Source organism: Crotalus tigris, unplaced genomic scaffold, assembly GCF_016545835.1.
Source record: "Crotalus tigris isolate CLP2741 ecotype Arizona unplaced genomic scaffold, ASM1654583v1 scf7180000023746.1698619, whole genome shotgun sequence".
Lineage (NCBI taxonomy): Eukaryota > Metazoa > Chordata > Lepidosauria > Squamata > Viperidae > Crotalus > Crotalus tigris.
The window spans coordinates 89,038-109,875 of record NW_024100155.1 but is presented as its reverse complement, the minus strand read 5'-3'; the positions used below and the strand labels follow the sequence as shown (position 1 = coordinate 109,875).

At 46.9% G+C, this 20,838-nt stretch overlaps 1 protein-coding gene across 6 annotated transcripts in view; it reads left to right on the top strand.

Moving 5' to 3' along the window:
• Window positions 1–20,838, top strand: part of LOC120298121 (spermatid perinuclear RNA binding protein) — an 85,872-nt gene that overhangs the window by 45,522 nt on the left and 19,512 nt on the right. For 4 of the 6 annotated variants that reach the window (XM_039321500.1, XM_039321498.1, XM_039321499.1 and 1 more), the window contains 8 exons: window positions 965–1,142; window positions 3,299–3,519; window positions 8,295–8,460; window positions 11,408–11,549; window positions 17,249–17,343; window positions 17,493–17,588; window positions 19,355–19,466; window positions 20,545–20,642. In XM_039321500.1, coding sequence (XP_039177434.1) covers window positions 1,140–1,142; window positions 3,299–3,519; window positions 8,295–8,460; window positions 11,408–11,549; window positions 17,249–17,343; window positions 17,493–17,588; window positions 19,355–19,466; window positions 20,545–20,642 — 933 coding nt within the window. In that variant the 5' untranslated portion in view covers window positions 965–1,139. The remainder of the gene's footprint in view (window positions 1–964; window positions 1,143–3,298; window positions 3,520–8,294; window positions 8,461–11,407; window positions 11,550–17,248; window positions 17,344–17,492; window positions 17,589–19,354; window positions 19,467–20,544; window positions 20,643–20,838) is intronic. The other 2 variants (XM_039321501.1, XM_039321503.1) reach the window with 1 other exon arrangement.

The following is a 20,838-nucleotide window of genomic DNA, read 5'->3' as shown; positions in this document are numbered from 1 at the left end:
GCACCGCACAAGCCTGAGCGAGAGACGGCTGGAGCTGCAGGGCTGTCAGGGCTCAGCGGAAGCACCAGGATCAGTGCAGCTTTCCAGCTGATCGGTGCTTCGGGGCGGTCAGGGCTCACTGGAAGCGCCAGGATCAGCGCCAGGCTCCAGCTGGAGCTCAGCACTGATCCTGGTGCTTCTGCTGAGCCCTGAAGAAGCACCAATCAGCTGGAAAGCAACACTGATCCTGACACTTCTGCTGAGCCCAGAAGAAGCACCGATCAGCTGGAATGTTGCAGCATCTCCAGGGTCTTGTGATTTACATACAGATGCTTGGGAACTGATTCATATTTATGACGGTCAGTGTCCCAGGGTCATGTGAAGCGACCAGAACCTGCTGAAACCATCCAGCAGATGGGGGAATAAAAACCAAACACCCCCCATCCCACCCCTGCTGCCAATCCCCAACAGAAGTGTTCACAACAATGAAAACCTCGGACAGGAGGAAGAGCGCGGGCAGGTGGGCAGGCAGGTGTCTTGCTCGGCTGTGGCTTGGGGGGCACTTTTTTCAGTGCCATTGTAACTTCAAACAGTCACTAAGTGAACTCTTGTAAGTCAAGGACTACCTGTACTTTATCACTTTTTTCCTTTTGGGGGGGGTCATCAAGTTTTTGACACCTTGCTAGGCGACTGGTGGTCCTCGGATGTTGCCGTATCCTAAAAGTGGTACAATGAGTGAAAAGATTGAAAAGCCCTGGACTAGATGACCTCCGAGGTCCTTTCCAACTTGGTGATTCCATTCAGTTGGGGCTGAAGAACTGCTGGTGGTCAACCCCTTTGGGGACATTTCTGCCTTCCGCAGAAAACAAGCATCTTCCTTCGCCTGGCAAAACTGCAGCCTCTCCCGTGGAAAGTGCCTGGTCCAGCTGGTTTCCAATTTCTTCCGCTTCTGAATTTCTCTCCTGTTTCTCTCTCGGCTTTGCAGGTGCCTGGTGGAACCTGACTCCAGGAACGCCACACCTGGGTGACCTTCTGAGCTGGGAAAAGACTGAGAGGCTTATGTGGAGCTGCTGGTTGAAATCCCAGTGCCTAGCCAAGATACCCAGGAGAAGGGAGAAGGAGAAAGGCGAAGAGCACCAGAGGTGAAATCTGCTGTAGCCATGGTAGGTCCCGCTGGCTGGTCACCCCGAGGGGTGGGGGGTGGGGGAGAAAGAGCTTCAGTCTGCAGCATGGAGGGTCCCGTTGAGTAACCAGCTTTGCTAAACCGGCCTAGCGAAACAGGGCTGTCCCGCTCTTCGGCTGCGAAAAACAGACCTTGATTTATAGCGGGGACGTTGTGGGAGCCCCAGCGTGGCATGAATTATTAAGCGCCAGTGCAGACCGATGGGCATAAATAACCTTTGCTAATAAAAGTGACATTTGCGAGTTGCAAACCTTGAACTCCATGAGGGTCCATGGGGAGGGGGTTGCCCTCTTCCCTGAGGTTCTTCATGGCTGGGGATTTGAAGGGCATTTTTTCTCCCCCTTTCCTCTGCCAGATGGCATTGATAGGGACATTTTAACACACACACACACACACACACACACACACACACACATCCCACCACCCTGGGAAGTGGATTTCCCTTTCTCTGGTCTTCTTTGATGGTGGGGGACACAGAGGGTGGTTCTTCTGCAACTTCTCCCCAAAATAGCCGAAGAGGTACGGCTCTGAGGAATCGTGGACTTTATTTGGATTCTCAGGCTGGAGAGGCCAACCAAGAAGATCAAACAATCTGGGTCTTCCAGATGTTGCCGCTTGGGGTGGGAGGCCAGAAGGCTGCCTCCCACTTCTAGTCATCTGAGCCCTAGTTTGAGATACTTTATTCCTGTCGGGGTAACATTTCACCTCCCTTTGAGGTCCTCTGCCTTTGGAGAAAGACGAGGTGGTGAGTAACCAGCCTTTCTTCTCCTGAGGACCAGTCGAAATGAGGTGCTTCCTTAGTCCTTTCTGCCGGGAGGGAATTCAGAATAGAACGGAATAGAATAGAATAGAACAGAGTAGAGTAGAGTAGAGACTAGAATGCAGAATAGAATAGAATGGAGTAGAATAGAACAGAGTAGACTAGACTAGAGTACAATAGAGTATAGACTAGAATATGGAATGGAATGGAATGGAATAGAATAAATAGAGTAGAATAGAGTAGAATAATGGTAGAGTAGAGTAGAGAAGAGAAGAGAAGAGAAGAGAAGAGAAGAGAAGAGAAGACAATAATAGAATGGAATGGAATAGAATAGAAAATGGAATGGAATGGAATAGAATAGAATAGAATAGAATAGAATGTAGAATAGAATGTAAATATAGAATAGAATAGAATGTAGAATAGAAAATAGAAAATAGAGAATGGAATGGAATGGAATGGAATAGAATAGAGTAGAATAGAGTAGAATAATGATAGAGTAGAGAAAAGAAGAAAAGAGAAGACAATAATAGAATGGAATGGAATAGAATAGGATAGAATAGAATAATGATAGAATAGAATAATGATAGAATAGATTAGAATAGAATAGAATAATGATAGAATAGAGTAGAATAGAGTAGAATAGAATAGAATAGAATAGAATAGAATAGAAGATAGAATAGAATAGAATGCAGAATAGACTAGACTAGAATGCAGAATAGAATAGATCAGTGGTGGCGAACCTATGGCACGGGTGCCAGAGGCGGCACTCAGAGCCCTCTCTGTGGGCACGCATGCTGTCGCCCCAGTCCTAGGCCTTCAGCTGGGTTTTAAAAAACCTTTTCGCTGTAGGCCTCCACCACGGTGTACACACAAAAAAAAGTTCAATCAATCAATCAATTTCAACTTCTCGCGGGAAAAAAAAAAGATCTTGGAAAGTTGGAATTGATTGATTGAACTTTTTAGTCCCACCGCAGCTATGCCCACCCAATGGGCCACACCCACCCAGTCTGCTATGACCACCACAGCCCTGCCCACCCAGTGGGCCACGCCCAGCTGGGTTGCAGTTTGGGCACTCAGACTCTAAAAGGTTCGCCATCACTGCGCTATGTCTTCAAAACAGACAGTGAATAATATATGTCTTTGCGTGTCAGGATGTAGGTTTGTAGGTTGTATGTAGCCCTTTTATATGCGTGTTATGTATGTGTACGCTTTTGAGAGCGGGCCACGGAATTTCATGTTTAATGTGTGCCAGTGTGCCCACAGTAACCAAAAAGTGACAATAAAGGTGATCTTTATTGTCATCTTGTCTAACTGGTTTCTCTGTCGTCTTGGGGATCCTCGCCTTGACCTCGGTTCCTTCCCGCACCTCCCCGCAGAGATCAATCCGATCGTTTGCTAACGATGACCGGCACGTGATGATGAAGCATTCGACGATTTATCCGTCTCCAGAGGAACTTGAAGCCGTCCAGAACATGGTCTCCACCGTCGAGTGTGCCCTTAAGCAGGTCTCCGATTGGATGGACGAGACAAGCAAGTCTTCTAAGATGGAGAGCACCTTGGAAGACCAAGAGGAATCGGCTGATAGCCGGAGTAGCAAGTGAGTGGATGAAACGCGGGCTGACCCGTTTTATATTCTAGCTAGATCCACCATCTAGTGCTGGGTGGAAAATCTACTCCATGCACAGCTCAGTAGGTGATCTACTTGGTCTGTGAAAGTTCATGGGTGTGGAGAATATTAGGGAAAAAAAATGGCAGAAGACAAGGTCTACCCTCTTCTTCCCTATGTAGAATATAGAATATAATATAGAATAATAGAGTTGGAAGGTACCTTGAAGGTCATCTAGTTCAACCCCCTTGAACTAGGTCATCTAGTTCAAATGGTATAGGAAACCCTATACCATTTCAGACAAATGGCTGAAGACTTGTAAAGCTGCCTTCTGTAATTGACCGATGGGGATTTGGTCAATCCCGATGGTAATATTAACAACAACAACAACATACAAAGACCTACAAATAGAAATAGAAAGACTGTGGCAAAGGCAAGCAAGGGTAGTACCAATAGTAATAGGCGCCTTGGGTGCAATCCCAAAACAACTGGAGCACCACTTGAACACCATCGGCATTGACAAATTCGCCATTAGTCAATTGCCTTACTAGGAACTGCTTCCATCCTGCGATGAGATCTGTAATATCATCAAACATCCACATCTGCCTATCCCAGGTCCTGGGTAAGGACTCGATAGGTAGACAAAATGCCAAATCCAGTCTGAACATCTGGCTGACTGTGTGATGATCCATAATAATAATAATAGTTGGAAGGGACCTTGGAAATCATCTAGTTCAAATCCTATACTATTTCAGACAAATGGATGTCCAGTTTCTTCTTAAAAACTTCCAGTGTTGGAGCATTCACAACTTCTGGAGGCAAGTTGTTCCACTGATTAATTGTTCTGTCAGAAAATTTCTCCTTAGTTCCAGGTTGCTTCTCTCCTTGATGAGTTTCCATCCGTTGCTTCTTGTCCTGCCTTCAGGGACTTTGGAGAATAGCTTGACTCCCTCTTCTTTGGGGTAGCCCCTGAGATATTGGAAGACTGCTATCCTGTCCCCCCTCGTCCTTCTCTTCATTAAACTAGACAGACCCAATTCCAGCAACCGTTCCTTATATGTTTTAGCCTCCAGTCCCCTGATCATCTTCGTTGCTCTTCTCTGCACTCTTTGTGTCCAGGAAAGTACTCTTTCCCCCCCCCCCCAAATAAGAGACAACTGGAAAATACTCCCTAGCATGATTTTTTAGGAGGCTCATAATATAAGCCCCACCCCAACAATAAGCCCCAGTTAAGATCGTCAGCCAGACGGACGCATTTAGTACCGCATTTCTCCGAAAATAAGACCTCATGCGTCTTTTGGAGCAAAAATGAATATTAAAACCCAATCTTATTTTCGGGGAAATACCGTCTCAGGGTTGGGCTTGAGTAACCAGCTCATCTTGTAGCTCCTTCTGGGATCTTGAGATCTTCTCGGCCAGAATTTGTGGAAAAACAGAATTGCTGAGCTACCATCGTCTTCCAGAGTCAGTGAGAAAAGAGAGCTGGCCATGGGGGGCATTGCCTGCCGCACACACTCCAAGGACGGGGAGCATCTGTCAGTTGCGCCCTGTGCAGCTGTCAGCTGAGTCGTCTCCGGGTTAAATAAGGCAAGTCAGGCTGGCCGAGGGAGACGCGTTGGGGACGGCCTCTGAGTAACATTGAGCGCTCAGTTCCAATTTGGTGGACTTCAACATGTAACCTGACATGGCTATGGGGGGCCTTTGCTAGATTAGCCGTTAGAGAAGAGCTTAAATGAGTCGTCCGACCAGGATGGAAGCCACACATGGATCTACATCTCTTCCCTCCAAGTTGGACCAGCGGACAGTCTGGTCAGTTGGAAAACAGCAGCTGGTCTGCTTTGCTGAGTTGTTTTTTTTTAATTTGCTTTTTTTTTTTTTTTTTTAAAGCCCACAGACCACATATCTGGACTTTGAGGCTCCAGCGATAAGCCATCGATGGGTGCACAAACAAACTGTAGGGAGAGAGAAGATCTGTGGCGCAAAACAAAAAACCGATCTGGCTTAAGAGGAGATGGGTTGGCTGAGGGCAAATCTGGAGGAGCCCCAGAGCACCAGTTTGCAGACTCTCTCCACGCCGGATTGAGTTGTAATTAATGGCTCTGGTGTCATACTTTTCCCCTTGACCCCCTGAAGCTTTCCTATGGGATTTGCCCAGGGAAATCCCGCAGAATTTGCATTCGTGTTGGTAACTGGTTGCAACAATGCTGTGCTGGATCTCTCTCTGCACATTTACTGCCTTCCACCGTGGGAACATCTGCTTACATTCCTGGGGAAACTTACCTGAATCATATGAAGATGCATTAGATTAGAACTGGAAGGGACCCTGGAGGTCTTCTAGTCCAACCCCCTGCTCAAGCAGGAGACCTTATACCATCTCAGACAGGTGGCTGTCCAGTCTCTTCTTAAAAACCTCCAGTGATGGAGCGCCTACGATTTCTGGAGGCCAGCTGTTCTACTGGTTAATTGTCCTCGCTGTTAGGAAGTTTCTCCTTGATTCCAGGTTGCTTCTCTCCTTGGTTAGTTTCCATCCGTTGTTTCTTGTCCTGCCTTCAGGCACTTTGGAAAATAGCTTGACTCCCTCTTCTTTGGGGCAGCCCCTGAGATATTGGAAGACTGCTATCATGTCACCTCTGTTTCTTCTTTTCTTTAGACTAGACCAGTGGTTCTCAACCTGTGGGTCGGGACCCCATTGGGGTCGAACGACCATTTCACGGGGGTCGCCAAACAACGCAGTCCGCCATTTCCCCCCCTTTTCCTTAGCTGTGCTACTCCCTTTTATTCTATTGGATTTTGAAAGCCAATAGAATAGACTCTCTTGAATAGAGTCTAATTCTATTGGCTTTCCAAAGCCAATAGGAATGGTCCAGGCTGTCTCTGCCCTGCTGAGCCCGCCAAAAGCCCCATTCTGCAAACAGTGCTGCACCAGTTTTCCCGACCCATTCGTTAAGCGAACCACTGCAGTTTGTTAAGTTAGTAACACAGTCGTTAGGTGGATCCGGCTCTTTTATGACTGGTGGACTTCAACTTCCAGAATTCCTCAGCCAGCATGGGGGAACTATGGCCCCTTCATGACTGGTGGACTTCAACTCCCAGAATTCCTGAGCCAGCATGAGGGAAACTTTAGCCCTTTCATGACTTGTGGACTTCAACTCCCAGAATTCCTGAGCCAGCCATGCTGAGGGGAAAGGGAGAGGTTTCCAAGCTGAGCCAGGCTGAGAAGGAAGGCCAGGAAGAAAATAAGAGGAAAAGTTATTATTTGGTTGTTCATTTGAACGTGCAACATCCTTCCCTTTGCCATCTCCTTTTTGCCAGAAAATCGGAGGTTGTGATTACATTTTTTAATAGCTGCCGATGGTGCAAATTCCAGGAGCCTGTTTTTCCCCTGGTTCTCTGTGCTGGAATTTTTTACATCAGCTCGTGCTAAATTTGGGGTGCTGTTTTCTTTGGTGTGTGCATGGACAGGCGGATTAAAAACACTTTTGGCCAGGTGTTCCCCAAAATGAGCAGGTTGGCTATAAGGAAGCCTGCATGGAAATCCAGCGCTGCTCTTTGTGATGGTCTGCCTCTTGACCCTAATTTATTTCCTTTCCCTATGCCAGCCTTGCTACAGCTCTCTCTATCCACTCCCCACATCTTTTAAAAAAGGGAGCGAGCTCTTTATGCATAAAAAGCTCCTGCAATGAGTAGAAGCCCACCCCCCCTTTCCCTCCAAGGCCAGCTTTCCTTGCCACAAGAAAGACGAGAAAGAAACAAAAAAATCATGCCTCAGATTCTCTGGAGCAGAAAATGGACCGTGATTGGAAGAAGGAGGGTGTTGGAGCTTTAAATGCAAAATTTATTAGTGGTAAAACTCTGTGACGTGGCAGATTATGTGGGCCAGCTGCGCTGTGTCCTTACATCAAGGTGAGGGTTTTCAGAGGCAGCCGCAGTTTGGTTGAAGAGACCACTCTGCCTAAGAACATCCGTAGCCTTCCATTTGCCCTTCAGCTGCTCGGGGGTGAACTGAGTTGCCGGTCCAGCATTTTCCAAAATCCCAGCCACCCGTTCACCGAGCTGTTGACACAGTTGTCTTGGTGTGAGTTGCGTTACCCTCTGGAAGCCGAAGCAGCTGCTCTAATGAATTAACAGTCTGGCGTTCACATTCTTGCACGCTCTAAAGCCTTGCGACGTCCCTTGTCCAACATTCTGGGTTTTAAGAGAGCAAAGCAGGTGCAAAATACTATTAATAATAATTGCAAGCAGAAGTAGAACGACTGCGGCAAAAGAAAGCAGAGGTGGGGTCCACACAAGAGTCTTGTGTGTGATCCCAAAACAGCTGGAGTACCATTTGAGCGCTAACGGCATTGACACAATCCCCATTGGTCAATTTGCAGAAGGCAGCTTCATTAGGAACAGCTTACATCCTGCAAGGAGATCTTTTAACACCCCAAAGGATCAACATCAGCCTATCCCAGGTCCTTGGGAAGGTCTCAATAGGTGGACAAAAATCCAGTCTAAATACCTGCTGCCTGTGCGATGAACCATAATAATTTATTATTAGGATACCTTCGGCATTGACAGAATCTCCATCAGTCAATTGCCAAAGGCAGCTTTGCTGGGAACAGCTTACATCCTGCGATGATGCTTTTGACCCCATTAAACCTCCACATCTGCCTATCCAAGGTCCTTGAGAAGGTCTCAATAAGTGGATCAAAATGCCCAGTCCAGCTTAAACATCTGGCTGACTGTGCAACCAATCGTAACAATGAAATTTCCACCCTTTCCAGGGAGCAAGGCGGCCGGATCTTGTGTGGCGTGATGAGGATTGGTTTGGTGGCCAAAGGCTTGTTGATAAAGGACGACATGGACCTGGAACTGGTCCTCATGTGCAAAGAGAAGCCCACAGAGACCCTCTTATCCCTCGTCAAAGACAATCTACCTGTCCAAATCCAGGTGAGCCAAAACTCTAGAAGCCCACATAATTGATCTCTGGGTTTGCAATAGTGGCGAATATCTGTAGCTTGGGTGTAGGATGAGGGTGAAGGTCCATTCTCCGAGCTTGTGGGTTGGTTTCCAAATGTTGCATTAGCAGGCTAGGTAATCTCCAGGTGTGGGTCTGTGATGGGTCTTTTGATGGGTCAGGTCTTATGATGGGTCTCTGAGCAGAGTTCTTCTAGCTTGGAAGATAAGTGGGATCCGGCCTGATTCATACTTGGATGGGCAACCACCAAGCCCTGTTAGGGATGTAGTCTCTCTTGGGAAGCAGACAAAAGACACCAAGAACCTTTCCACATTGTTGCCAACAAAACAACATAGACACAAGGGTGGCGGTTCGTTCTCCCAGCTTGTGGGTTGGTTTCCGAACGTTGTGTTACCACACTAGATAACATCTTTAGCGGAGTTTCGGGGATGTCGGTGTTCTTCCGTTTATAAGGGCTTCAGGTGTGGGGGTGTCGAGTGAGGGTCTTGTGATGGATCAGGTGTGAAAGAGAGGCTTGTGATGGGTGTTATGATGGGGAGGTTACATCAGGTCAGGGTCACTGGGAGGGGAACTGCTAATGGGAAGTGGGGGATTGCGCGGGATGGCTGAGGGTTGGTGCTGCCTCTGGCTGGGCGGTTGATTTGGATTTGGAGGGGTTCGTAGGCTGGTGGTAGGTCAGTGTAACCTCCCCATCACAAGACCCATCACAGGCCTCTCACTCATGACTCACACCTGACCCATCACAAGACCCTCACTCAACAGACCCGCACCAGAAGCCCTTATAAACAGAAGCACTCTGACATCTTCTAAACTCCGCTGACGAGGTTACCCAGCCTGGTAACACAACGTTCAGAAACCATCCCAGCTTTGTAATACAACGTTCGGAAACCAACCCACAAGCTGGGAGAATGAACCCCCCCCTCTCTCTTTCTCTCTCTCTCTCCCTCCCTCCCTCCTCCCTCTCTCTCCTCTCTCTCTCTCTCTCTCTCTCTCTCTCTCACACACACACACACACACACACACACACACACACACACACACACACACACACCAAACTCTGGCGGCTGCTGCTCCCTGTTTTATTATCTGGACCCAGAAGAAATTTTTCCCAGTGTGTGTTTTTCCTTCTTAACCAAGGAAAAACTGGGGCAGTTTAAAAACGCATCTATTTTTCTTGGCAACGCAGGTTGTTCTCCAGAGAAGGTGAGGGGAAAAAAACGGCGCAGGCTTCTTGGCTTTTTCCATTTTTTTCCTTCCATCAGTTGCTGGAGGCAGCATTTTGAAACTCATTTTTCTTGGCAAGGTGTCTTTTCTGAGCTGAGCAAGGGCAGCCCCCTGCTGCCCGCTGCTCGAATCTCTGCCCTCCCAAAATCCTGCACCAGCCAGGAAATACTTGTAATTGTGACGCTTTCAGTCCAAATGTAGAAAGCCACAAACCAGTTAAGTTGCCTCCAAGACAGAATCTACTTATTAGTGACAGGTATCCCTTAACTGGATAACTAAACCTCCAAATGTGCCTCTTTTGTTCACAGGGACTTATGAGCACAATTGAGTCCAATTTATGTTGTTCAGTGTTCGTTGAGTTTTTACCCATTTTACGACTTTTCTCGCCTCATTTGTTAAGTGGACCACTGCAGTTGTTAAATTAGTAGTTAAATTAGTTAAGTTGTCTTTGCTTGTCGCAAAAGGGGATCACGTCTCTCTCTCTCTCTCTCTCTCTCTCTCACACACACACACACACACACACACACTCCGGATAGTGCGACCGTCATAAATATGAACCAGCTGTCAAGCATCTGAATGTCAGTCACGTGAGCACAGCGATGCCGCAGCGGTTTAAGTGTGAAAAATGGTCATAAAGTCACTTTTTTTCAGTGTAGCTTCGGATATTAAACAAGCTTTAGTAAGCCAAGGACTACCTGTGTACATTTTCCAATATTCTAAATCGCTATTATTATTATTGTTGTTGTTGTCTGACCAATTCGGCAGCTTGTCAGATACGATAATCAGATCGGCAGCCCTAGAAATAACCGGGAGAGACTCACTTTGGGGTATGAATCAGTATTAATAACATTGTTCCTGCTAGGAAACATAACTACGAGAGAATTTTTTTTATTTTTAGTCGATTGTATTGTAGAAGACCGGAACAGGATCTTTGTTAGGATGAGTTCAAAAATAGCAATACTCTAAATAAAAAATGAAAGCGTGGTTAATTCTGTCGAAAATAAACGGTTCTCAATTGGATGGTTGTACAAACTGAGAAAAAAATCAGGGTAGGTTAACGATGTTGGTGAACGACTCCCGTCGTAAAAAGTGGGAGGGTCCCCTCTTATCGTGCGTGAACAGGCAAATGAGTGGCCATTTCAAGCTCTCCTAACAGAGTGGATGGATGGACTGGCTCGGGCAACAGGGAACCAAGTTGCCTTGGTGTCTCCTATCTTACAATCTGGTGCAAGAGCCACAACTGAGTACGGATTGTGAGGCCCTGGATGGCCTTAGCAGGCTGGATGGGCTGCCTGCCGGCCGGTGATAAAAGCCCTTGGAAAAAGGAGACTGTTTCCGCAGCCTCCAGGGACCGGGAAATGTACCTGCACTGCAGCAATTCTTCGCCAACTTCTTTTTTTAAACTCGGTTTTCCTGACTCTTCTTGAATGCTCCAGAAGGGCTTCTGCCAACATTTCTAGCGGGGGGGGGGGGGGAGAAACTCTCTCCAAAGTGGTTGTTTCCCCCCCCCCCAGAAGAAGACTCAAAGTCTGGCTGTTGCTGCTGTGGTTGTTTCAATGTTTACCGTCGCCGTTTCTGCAAAACCATCCGTTAGTTCGGTGCACCGAGGCGCTTTCAGCAGAGGCGTTACTCTGCTGGACACCAACGCTTCTCCCCACCCTGTGGCTTGACGCAGCCGTTTCTGGCTTGTTTCAGAAACTCACAGAAGAGAAATACCACATAGAACACCATCCCGGCGAAGCGGCCGTCGTCGTCCGTAGCACAACGGGGCTCCCGTTAACCCTCAAAGTGACCCTCACCTCCCCACTAATCCGGGACGAAGCCGAGAAGGATGGAGGTAAAGAGAGATGTTGGAAGGGAGGGGCCGGTCTTGGGTGAAACGGGGTCTCACTTGGCCCCATGGGAAGGGGGTGCACAGGTGCTGACCTCCCCTGGCTTACCCTACTCGGTGGTAGACCCAGAGTAGAGCTGGTCTTCCTGTGGGACCCCAAGGGGCTAGAGGGGTCTCTGGTCACCAAATAGCAGTAGCACTTAGCCTTATATACCGTTTCACAGTGCTTTACAGCCCTCTCTAAGTGATTTACAGAGTCAGCATATTACCCCCCCAAAATCTGGGTCCTCGTTTTACCAACCTTGGAAGGACGGAAGGCTGAGTCCACTATGAGTCCCATCAGGATTGAACTGCTGGCAGTGGGCAGAATTAACCTACAATACTGCATTCTATCCACTGCGCTATCCCGGAGATAGACAGACAGACAGATATATAGATATAGATATGATAGACATAGATTGGATAGATAGATAGTCATGTAGATATGATAGACATAGATAGATAGACAGACAGACATAGACATATAGACATAGGTATAGATATGATAGACAGATACAGACTGGATAAACAGGCAGTCATGTAGATATAATAGACAGTCAGAGAGATAGATAGACATAGACATATAGAGAGATATAGACATGGATTGGATAGATAAGACAGTCATGTAGATATGATAGACATAGACAGACAGATATATAGATATAGATATGATAGACATAGACATATAGACATAGATATAGATATGATAGACATACAGATTGGATAAACAGGCAGTCACGTAGATATGATAGACAGAGAGATAGATAGACATAGACATATAGAGAGATATAGACATGGATTGGATAGATAAGACAGTCATGTAGATATGATAGACATAGACAGACAGACAGATATATAGATATAGATATGATAGGCATAGATTGGATAGATAGATAGTCATGTAGATATGATAGACATAGATAGACAGACAAACATAGACATATAGACATAGATATAGATATGATAGATACAGATTGGATAAACAGGCAGTCATGTAGATATGATAGACATAGACAGAGAGATAGATAGACAGACACAGACATAGAGAGATATAGACATGGATTGGATAGATAGACAGTCATGTAGATATGATAGACATAGACAGACAGACATAGATATAGATATAGATTGGATAGATAGACTTGACTGTAAGAAGAAATAGGATAGGATAGAATAGGAAATATATAGAATAAAATATAATATAGGAGTAAAGAATAGAAGAGAAAAGAATAGAAGAGAAGAGAATATAGGAATGAAGAATAGAATAGAATAGAATAGAATAGAATAGAATAGAATAGAATAGAATAGAATAGAATAGAATAGAATAGAATAGAATAGAATAGTTGGAAGGGACCTTATAGATCATCTAGTCCAGAGGTAGGCAACCTTGGCTCTTTTATGACTCGTGGACTTCAACTCCCAGAATTCCTGAGCATGGCTCTCTCAGGAATTCTAGGAATTGAAGTCCACGAGTCATAAAAGAGCCAAGGTTGCCTACCCCTGGACTAGTCCACCCCCATCCAAGCAGGAGACCCTCCACCATTTCTGACAGATGGGGGTCCAGTCTCTTCTTGAAAGCTTAAAGTGATGAAGCTCCCACAACCTCTGACGGCAACTTGTGTTCCACCGGTTGATGGTTTCCAAGTACCGATGGCCAATCTTTCTTCTGCGTTAAGGAGAGGACAGCCATGAACCCAGCATAATTTCACAGACCCTCTCTTCTCAAGTCCCCCGAAGTGAGACTCTTGTTGAGGTCTTTATACTTGCAATTAAGCCCAGGCAACTTGGTGGGAAGGTTCATCCACCAACAAAAGCTTTGTTGACTGATGGGCTTCCATCCTTGTTTCAGATTCCTGTCCTGCCTTCCCTTGCCTTCTCCAAGCAGGGCTGGGCTTGACCCATTGGCAACTTTTGTGGGGATGTCTGAGGTCACTGAGTCCCGTTCCCCTGTGGTGGATCTTCCCTCGTCTGAGTTTACCCCATAGGCCTCTACTTGCCTTTCCTCCACGCAATATCAAGCCAACATCACTGTAGGCCCAGTGTCATGTTGGATCTACTGCCTTTTGGGGGCAGACCACCCAGGACCTTCTACAGTTTTGGCTGGATGGGTCACCTGATCCCCAAAGACCCCAAAGCGGATCTGAGAGTTGTCCCATGTCCTGGCCACCCACAGTCATTTTATTTTGGGGGTTGTCGCAGTCATCCTTTGAAAAGGAAGCGTTTGACCCGAATCTAGGCGTTGCACAAATTCTATTACGGAAGGAACATGTTGATTTTTTTCTGCCCTGATGCCAGCAGTTCAGCACCAAGGTTGGCACGCTTCCCAAAACTCTGCATGCAGACAAAAGAAGGATTCAACACGCTCTTTTTAGGATTGTTTTTTTTAATTTTAAAAACAAACAAAGCGTTTTCTATTAGGAGTCCATTTATTAATTTTTGTCCACTTGCTGGCAGTTTTTCGATGCAGTGGAACTGTGTCTTTATTGATGGTCTGTCATCGGGATAAATGGCTCTTCTATTTTTCTATTTTTTTTCCCCTGTCCTGTCGGGGGAGGGAAATATGAATCCCCCTTTCCCTGCCCTGTACCAGCTCCTGGGAAGAATGAGTAACAACCCAGAAACCCCCCACCCCCATTCACAATGGCTTCGTGACTTCATGGACCTTGGCTTGGCCTGACCCAACTTTCCGATTTTTCTTCAGTTCCACTTCCAGATAACTGGGAGCTGTTGAAAGAGGTTGATTTGCTATCATGATGGGCTGTCCTAGACCGGTGTCTCTTTCCTTCTCCCTCTGCCCTTAGTCCAACCCCAGGTGTTTAATGGCCTCCAGGTCTTGATGTCAGGAGAAACCTGTGTTTCTGGGTAAAAGTGAGCGGGCATAAGTTGACGTTGACCCCTTGTTGGGCCAAGAAAGAAATCCAAGCGAGAAGAGGTCAATTACCTTTAGAGGAAAGTTTCATGCAGACACAGATTCCACCCTACATTCATCTTCCTTCACCCCTACCTCCTCTGTGGAACAAATCATGACCTATTGTATCTCCTCAACCTTACTTAGGACCGCCTTACTAACCTTTCACCACCGTTGATGGACAGGCATGAACTGATGACCATTTTCTACCCATGGTTTTCCCAGCTGGTCTTCTCCCTCTCTTCCTTCACCCCAGCTCCTCTTTCCATTCTTCTCTCTCCCCCCCCTCCTCCAACAGTTTCACTCTCACAATTGCGTCCTCCAGTCAAGAGGCACAACCTGTCGAAAACACCACAGCATAACTTCTCCCCCACCCCTGTTGTTTTCCAAGGTCTTCCCTCAACCTCTTGAATGGCTCCTTCAGAAAGTATTAACCAGCCCTTTGAGGGGAAGCTTACCTTCCTCCAGGTGAACCATTAAGACAGAAGAAAGCCCCGGTGTGGGTCTCAAAAACCGTCCGCCATTTGCATTTCCTTCGCTCTGTGTTAATGGTTACCGAACTGCACGATTAGTGAAGGAAGATGCTAGTACCATTCATGGTTGGCGAGATGGCCTTGGAGACGGACAATCTGTAGTTGTTTTTTTCCCCTCCTAACACCTTTCAAGCAAAGTCTTATGTTTACTCACCGATTGCTGTACAAAGCTTAGATCTGAGCAGATCTTTCCGCCGCATCTGGATCGTTATTTGTGAAATGCCGCTCTATAAATTTGATGAACAAACAAATAAAACTCCATTCGCCTTCCCGGAAGTACAAACAAACTTGATATGATCCAAATGATCCCAGTTATCCATGGACAGTGACCAGCAGTGTCCTTCCCCTCTGAGGAGAAGGAGCTGTTTGGGGAGAGAGAAAAAGTTGGGGGGAGAAAAAAAACAACCACGGCTAACTTCCTTTTTTTTTCCTGGAAAAACAAAAACCAAACCAAAACCCCCAAACTAGAGTTGTGTCCGTGTTGTGCTTGTGAGCCACTTGAGGGCTAATCCTGTTGATGACTTTGCAGCTTTTATTGGGTGTGTTACAGACCCATCACGCCAATAACCCTCCACCGAATCCGAAAAGCAGCGCTGCAAAGGTCATAAGAGGGTTGACGGTAACTGTGTGAGGCTTTGTGGTTCCTCAACAAGGCAACAACAGGGAATGCAAGACAGACTTTTGAGGTTTATTCTCTTTTTCTGCTTTCTTATGCCTCGGCGGGCCCATGGTTGAATAAAGCAAGGGGCTCCAATCTTGACAACTTTACGACTTGTTGACTTCTGGGAGTTGAAGTCCACAAGTGGTAAAGTTGCCAAGGCATTGCTGAAAACACAAGAAAATACAAATACACAATGCAAAACTATACGTTGCCCTCCCAACCACAATTTCCATTGTGGTACTCTTCCGTTGCAAAACTGGCTCTTCCCAGCTAGCAGTCTCCTTGTGTGTTCAGTCACACCCAATAGTTGCTTCCTTTCCCCAAAAGCAAAGCTGGAGAAACAGCAGTTGTTCTGGAGAACTTTTTTTTTTCCAGAAGAACACACAAACACACCTTTAGCTTCCACCCCAGTTGCTTCTTTCTCAAGAGCTTGTGGAAGCTCTTTGCTCACCTTTGAAAAGATTGTAATTCTTATTGCAACTTCAAAACACAACATTGGCTTGCCTTAAAAAATAATAATAAAAAAAAATGATGTGGTTGGTCACCATCTCAGCTCCATCCATCCAAAGCTGAAGATGTGAACTGCCTGGGTCCTGATCGGATTCATGCCAGTTTAGCAGGTTTGGTAGGCAAAACTTCTTAAAAGTTCTGGATACAGAATCTTCTCCAGAGAGCCTCTGATCTGACGACCGGGGATGAGTCCAAGAATTTGTTCACAGATCTCTCTCAGCAAATGTTTTCCCCCCCCAAAAAAAATTATTCCACCTAATGGACAGACAAAGTATTTTATTGTTTGCTGCAGTCCATCCATGTCTTATCTAAAAAGGTAGGGAAGCGACAAAACCAACAGACTTGCCTCCTTAAAACGGCTGTGGGCCACGCCAACGTAGAAGGCTTCCGAAGAAAAAGAGGGTAAATGTCAGTGATCTGTTGCTGTCTTATCCAAATTGTGAAGATGTCCAACGGAGAGAACATTTAAAATATCAAAAGTTCTCTCTGCAGGTTCCTGCTTTTCCACGCATCCTGGTTCCGAGGGGTTCTGAGTATTGCTTTGATGAAAAAGTAGGGGAATCTAACATAACCGAACGTAGAGCCTTTTGGAAATTAGCCCTCGAGACTTTTTTAAGTCTCTCTGCTTCCACGATGGTTTAATTTTCCCTTTGCCTTGAGAAATCGCAGCTGGGAATGATTCAAAGCACCACACTTTGTACGGTCTGCCCCAAGTTCTTTTTAACCAATTAATAAGATCCCAGATTGTCTGCAAACGCTGGAAAAAAAACACAAATAGCCTCTGTTTTGCTTCTGGTGCACACGCCTATTTACGACTATTTTTTTTTAAAAAAAAGAAGAACCTGGCATACGTGTTTAAAAAAAAAAAATACGATGCCTCCTTGCTAGGACGAAAATTACGGAGTTAAAATGGAAGTCAGTGCAATTCTGGGCGTCTTATTAAGAACCCTTCTGTCTTGCTGGCGTTTGTTCTGTGTGTGGGGCGACAGAATTGTCCGCTTGATCCAACTCTGCATGTCTCTTTTTGTTTTCTCTCATATTCCCATTTTCCCAGTAGACAGTGTCCTGGCGAAAGAGCCTTCGGATTCACTCAACAGGCAAAAATGCCTCGACGCTTTGGCGTCTCTGCGACACGCCAAATGGTTTCAGGTTGGGCTTTTTGTTCTTACCTATCGTAGCCTTTCGAAAGTTTATTTTTTTTTTTTTTTTCATTTTTTTTTTTACAAAAAAATAAATCATAGTTGTTTAGGTTGGACACCCTGCAGACAAGAACGGGGCAATTCTGGTTTTTTTTTTAGGCCAGAGCGAACGGGCTCAAATCCTGTGTGATTGTGCTACGGATCCTGAGGGATTTATGCAACAGAGTTCCTACTTGGGCCCCCTTGAAAGGCTGGGTAAGTGTCGCTTAGTCCGCCTTTGCAAAGTTTTCTGTTTGCAAAAAAAATGTAGTTTGCCTCTTCTGATTTTTTCCTCCTCAGCACTTGAGATCCTTGCCTTCAAAACCAGCCAGTTCCTTTTGTAAAAATAAATAAATCATCCTTGACAATTGTTGACTGCAGATATTAGTACCTTCTATTGGGATTAAGTCAGAGGGTCGGCAACCTTAAACACTCAAAGAGCCACTTGGACCCGTTTCCCACAGAAAAGAAAACACTGGGAGCCGCAAAACTCGTGGGCATGTGCACCGGAGGGTGGGGCTTGATTGAAGAGTTTAATTAACAAGAAATAGAGGCTGTTGGGCATGAGCGCTCTCTCTCTCTCTTTCTCTCCCTCCCTCCCTCCCTCTCCCTCTCTTTCTCTTCCTCCCCCCCTCTTTCTCCCCCTCTCTTTTCGATCTTCTGCTCACCTGGTCAGCTGGCCTGACGCTGTTCTCCAACAAGCTGACACACATTCTTATTGGGCTGGCTCTCTCCTGCCCTTGGTGTGCCAGCCCTCTTCCCCCTCTCAGTATGTGTGTGTGTGTGTGTGTGTGTGTGTGTGTGTGTGTGTGAGAGAGAGAGAGAGAGAGAGAGAGAGAGAGAGAGATGCAGCTTTCTGCTGCTTCCTGCAGAGACGCAGCAAAGGCAGGAGCCCCGCCCAATAAGTTTGTCGGAGAACAGCATGAGGCCACTCTCTTTTTTACACACACACACACACAAAGAGAGAGAGAGAGAGAGAGACAGAGAAGGGAAGAGCAAGTGCCTCTCTCTGTCTCTCTCTCTCTCTGCAATGGCGGAAGAGGCTGAGAGCCGCAGGAGAAGGCTCAAAGAGCAAACATGTGGCTCCAGAGCCGTGGGTTGCCGACCCGTGGGTTAGGTTATCTTGCCCTGAGACAGAATCTTCAGGGCAAGCACCCAGTTCAACCATACCTCAAGAACTATCATCAACCATCCATGGTCCAGGATTGTCTCCTAAGCTAGGTCTGTTGAAAACAAAGAGCATCAATTCCAAGCTTTATTCCATTGGTGGGCAAGAAAGACCAGGTTTCCACGCCTGTGAGGAGAGGACCTCAAAATAGTTTCCTGCAAGGAAGCGTCTGGCCCAAAAGCGATGGATCCAGTACAGAGGTCCTAGCTTTTCCCACTGGAGGTGGACCAGTAGAAGAGAAAATATCTAGCTCAGGGTTGAACAGTGGAGGTCTTGGTGCCTTCTGAGCTTGCTTGTTGGCTTGCAGATGTTTCATTACCCAACTGAGTCACATCAGCGGTGAGGAGCATCTCTGCTACTGTGCAGTTTCCTCCCCTCCCCATCCTGGAATATTACTAGATTTTTTTTTTTTTAACATATTCCACACAAGGGGTTTTTCTCTCTGGTCCCAAACTGATGTGCTACTTGATCGATTGCCAACGCAATGTCCTCTACAGAAATAATGTTTGTTTTATGTTCCGACGTAAAGATTGAATCTGGATCACCTGTAGTGCCACTGTGCCCATTGTACGCTTAGTGGTGGGTGGGTCTCATAACACCAGTTGCCAAAAGAGGATGGCGAGGTTATGATTCTCCTTGGCTGGATCCAACGTTCAGATATCTCCAAGAAGATGGCGGGATTTCTAGGATGGATAGAAATTACTTGGTGCCTTTCTGACCTCGTGGCTGGGCTTGCCTTGTCTGCCCATCCGTCTGTTTTGTCTTCCTATGTTATTTTTATACCATTAGTTTATACCATCCAGTTGTCTTTCAGCCCTTGGAGCTGCTGTGCGAGAAAGCCATTGGCACCTGCAACAGGCCGCTGGGTGCCGGGGAAGCTCTCCGGCGAGTGTTGGAGTGTTTGGCCTCAGGGATCCTGTTGCCAGGTAAGATCTGCCAACCTCTTCCTCGGAGGTTGACCAGTCGTGCATTGATGGATCACTCTAGCATGTCCAGTCTCCTTTTGGAGAGCGGCCTTGTGGTTTGCTGATCCTGCGAGTTCAGAAGATGTGCGGCCTTCTCAAAGTAGGACAGTGTTTCTCAACCTTGACCATTTTAAGGCATGTGGACTTCAACTCCCAGAATTCCTGAGCCAGCATGGGGGAAACTTTGGCCCCTTCATGACTGGTGGACTTCAACTCCCAGAATTCCTGAGCCAGCATGAGGGAAACTTTGGCCCCTTCGTGACTGGTGGACTTCAGTTCCCAGAATTCCTGAGCCAGCATGCTCAGTATGGAAACCTCTCCCTTTCCCCTCAGCATGGCTGGCTAGGAATTCTGGGAGTTGAAGTCCACCAGTCATAAAAGAGCCACGGTTGCCTACCCCTGCTTTAGACCTTCCCTTGAAATCCCATAGTCAAACCGGATACAATCCAACTGATAAAATTGTGTAGCACAGAGGTCGCCAACCTTTCTGGCCCCGAGGACCGGAGGGAAGGAGAGCAGCTTCAAAATTGGTGTGCACGCACGGACGCACGGGGCCACGCACACTGGCACGGCACTAGCAGCCCCATTCGCACATGTGGCATCCGCTGGTGCCGTGCGCCTGCGTGAACGGCCGCACACCCCTCATGGCGGCTAGCGGCCCATTCACACATGCGCAAATGGGCCATGCAAACCGCCCAGGCTAGCGTCACATGCGCAAACAGGCTGCGGACACCTGCCCCGTGCTGGCATTCCCATTCATGCCCACACGCATGTGCAAACGGCTGCAGGCACTAGTGCAAGTGAGGAAATGTGCGGCCACATGTGTGCGCCCTGGCTAGCCGTTTCTGCGGCTCGCTGGCCAAGAGCCCACAGCCCGGGCCGTGGACCATAGGTTGGGGACTCATGGTGTAGGAGACACCCATCTCTAACTAGCCCTTTTCCTCCCGCGTAGCTCTTTTTTGTTGTTCTGTGGCACCATGGTTGTGGTTTTTGAGGGCCGTTGGAAAAGGATGAGGGTTGAACTCCATCTTGTGTCTAGGTGGGCCTGGTGTACATGACCCTTGTGAGCGAGAGCCAACGGATGCCTTGTTTAGCCTGACTGTTCCACAAAGGGAAGCCATAACCCATAGTGCCCAGGTAAAATGTGCCAGCCACCTAGGTTGGTCTCCTTTTCCCCTCCCACAATGGCGAACGAGTGTCTTCATGGATTAAAGACACCCAAAGCCGTTTCTTGGGGTGATGGGTTGAAAGCCACCCAATTTCTGGAGCAGTGTGCTCCTTGGCCTCGGAGTGGGGCTGAATCGCCAAATAATGTCCTTTTGTGTTTGACCCA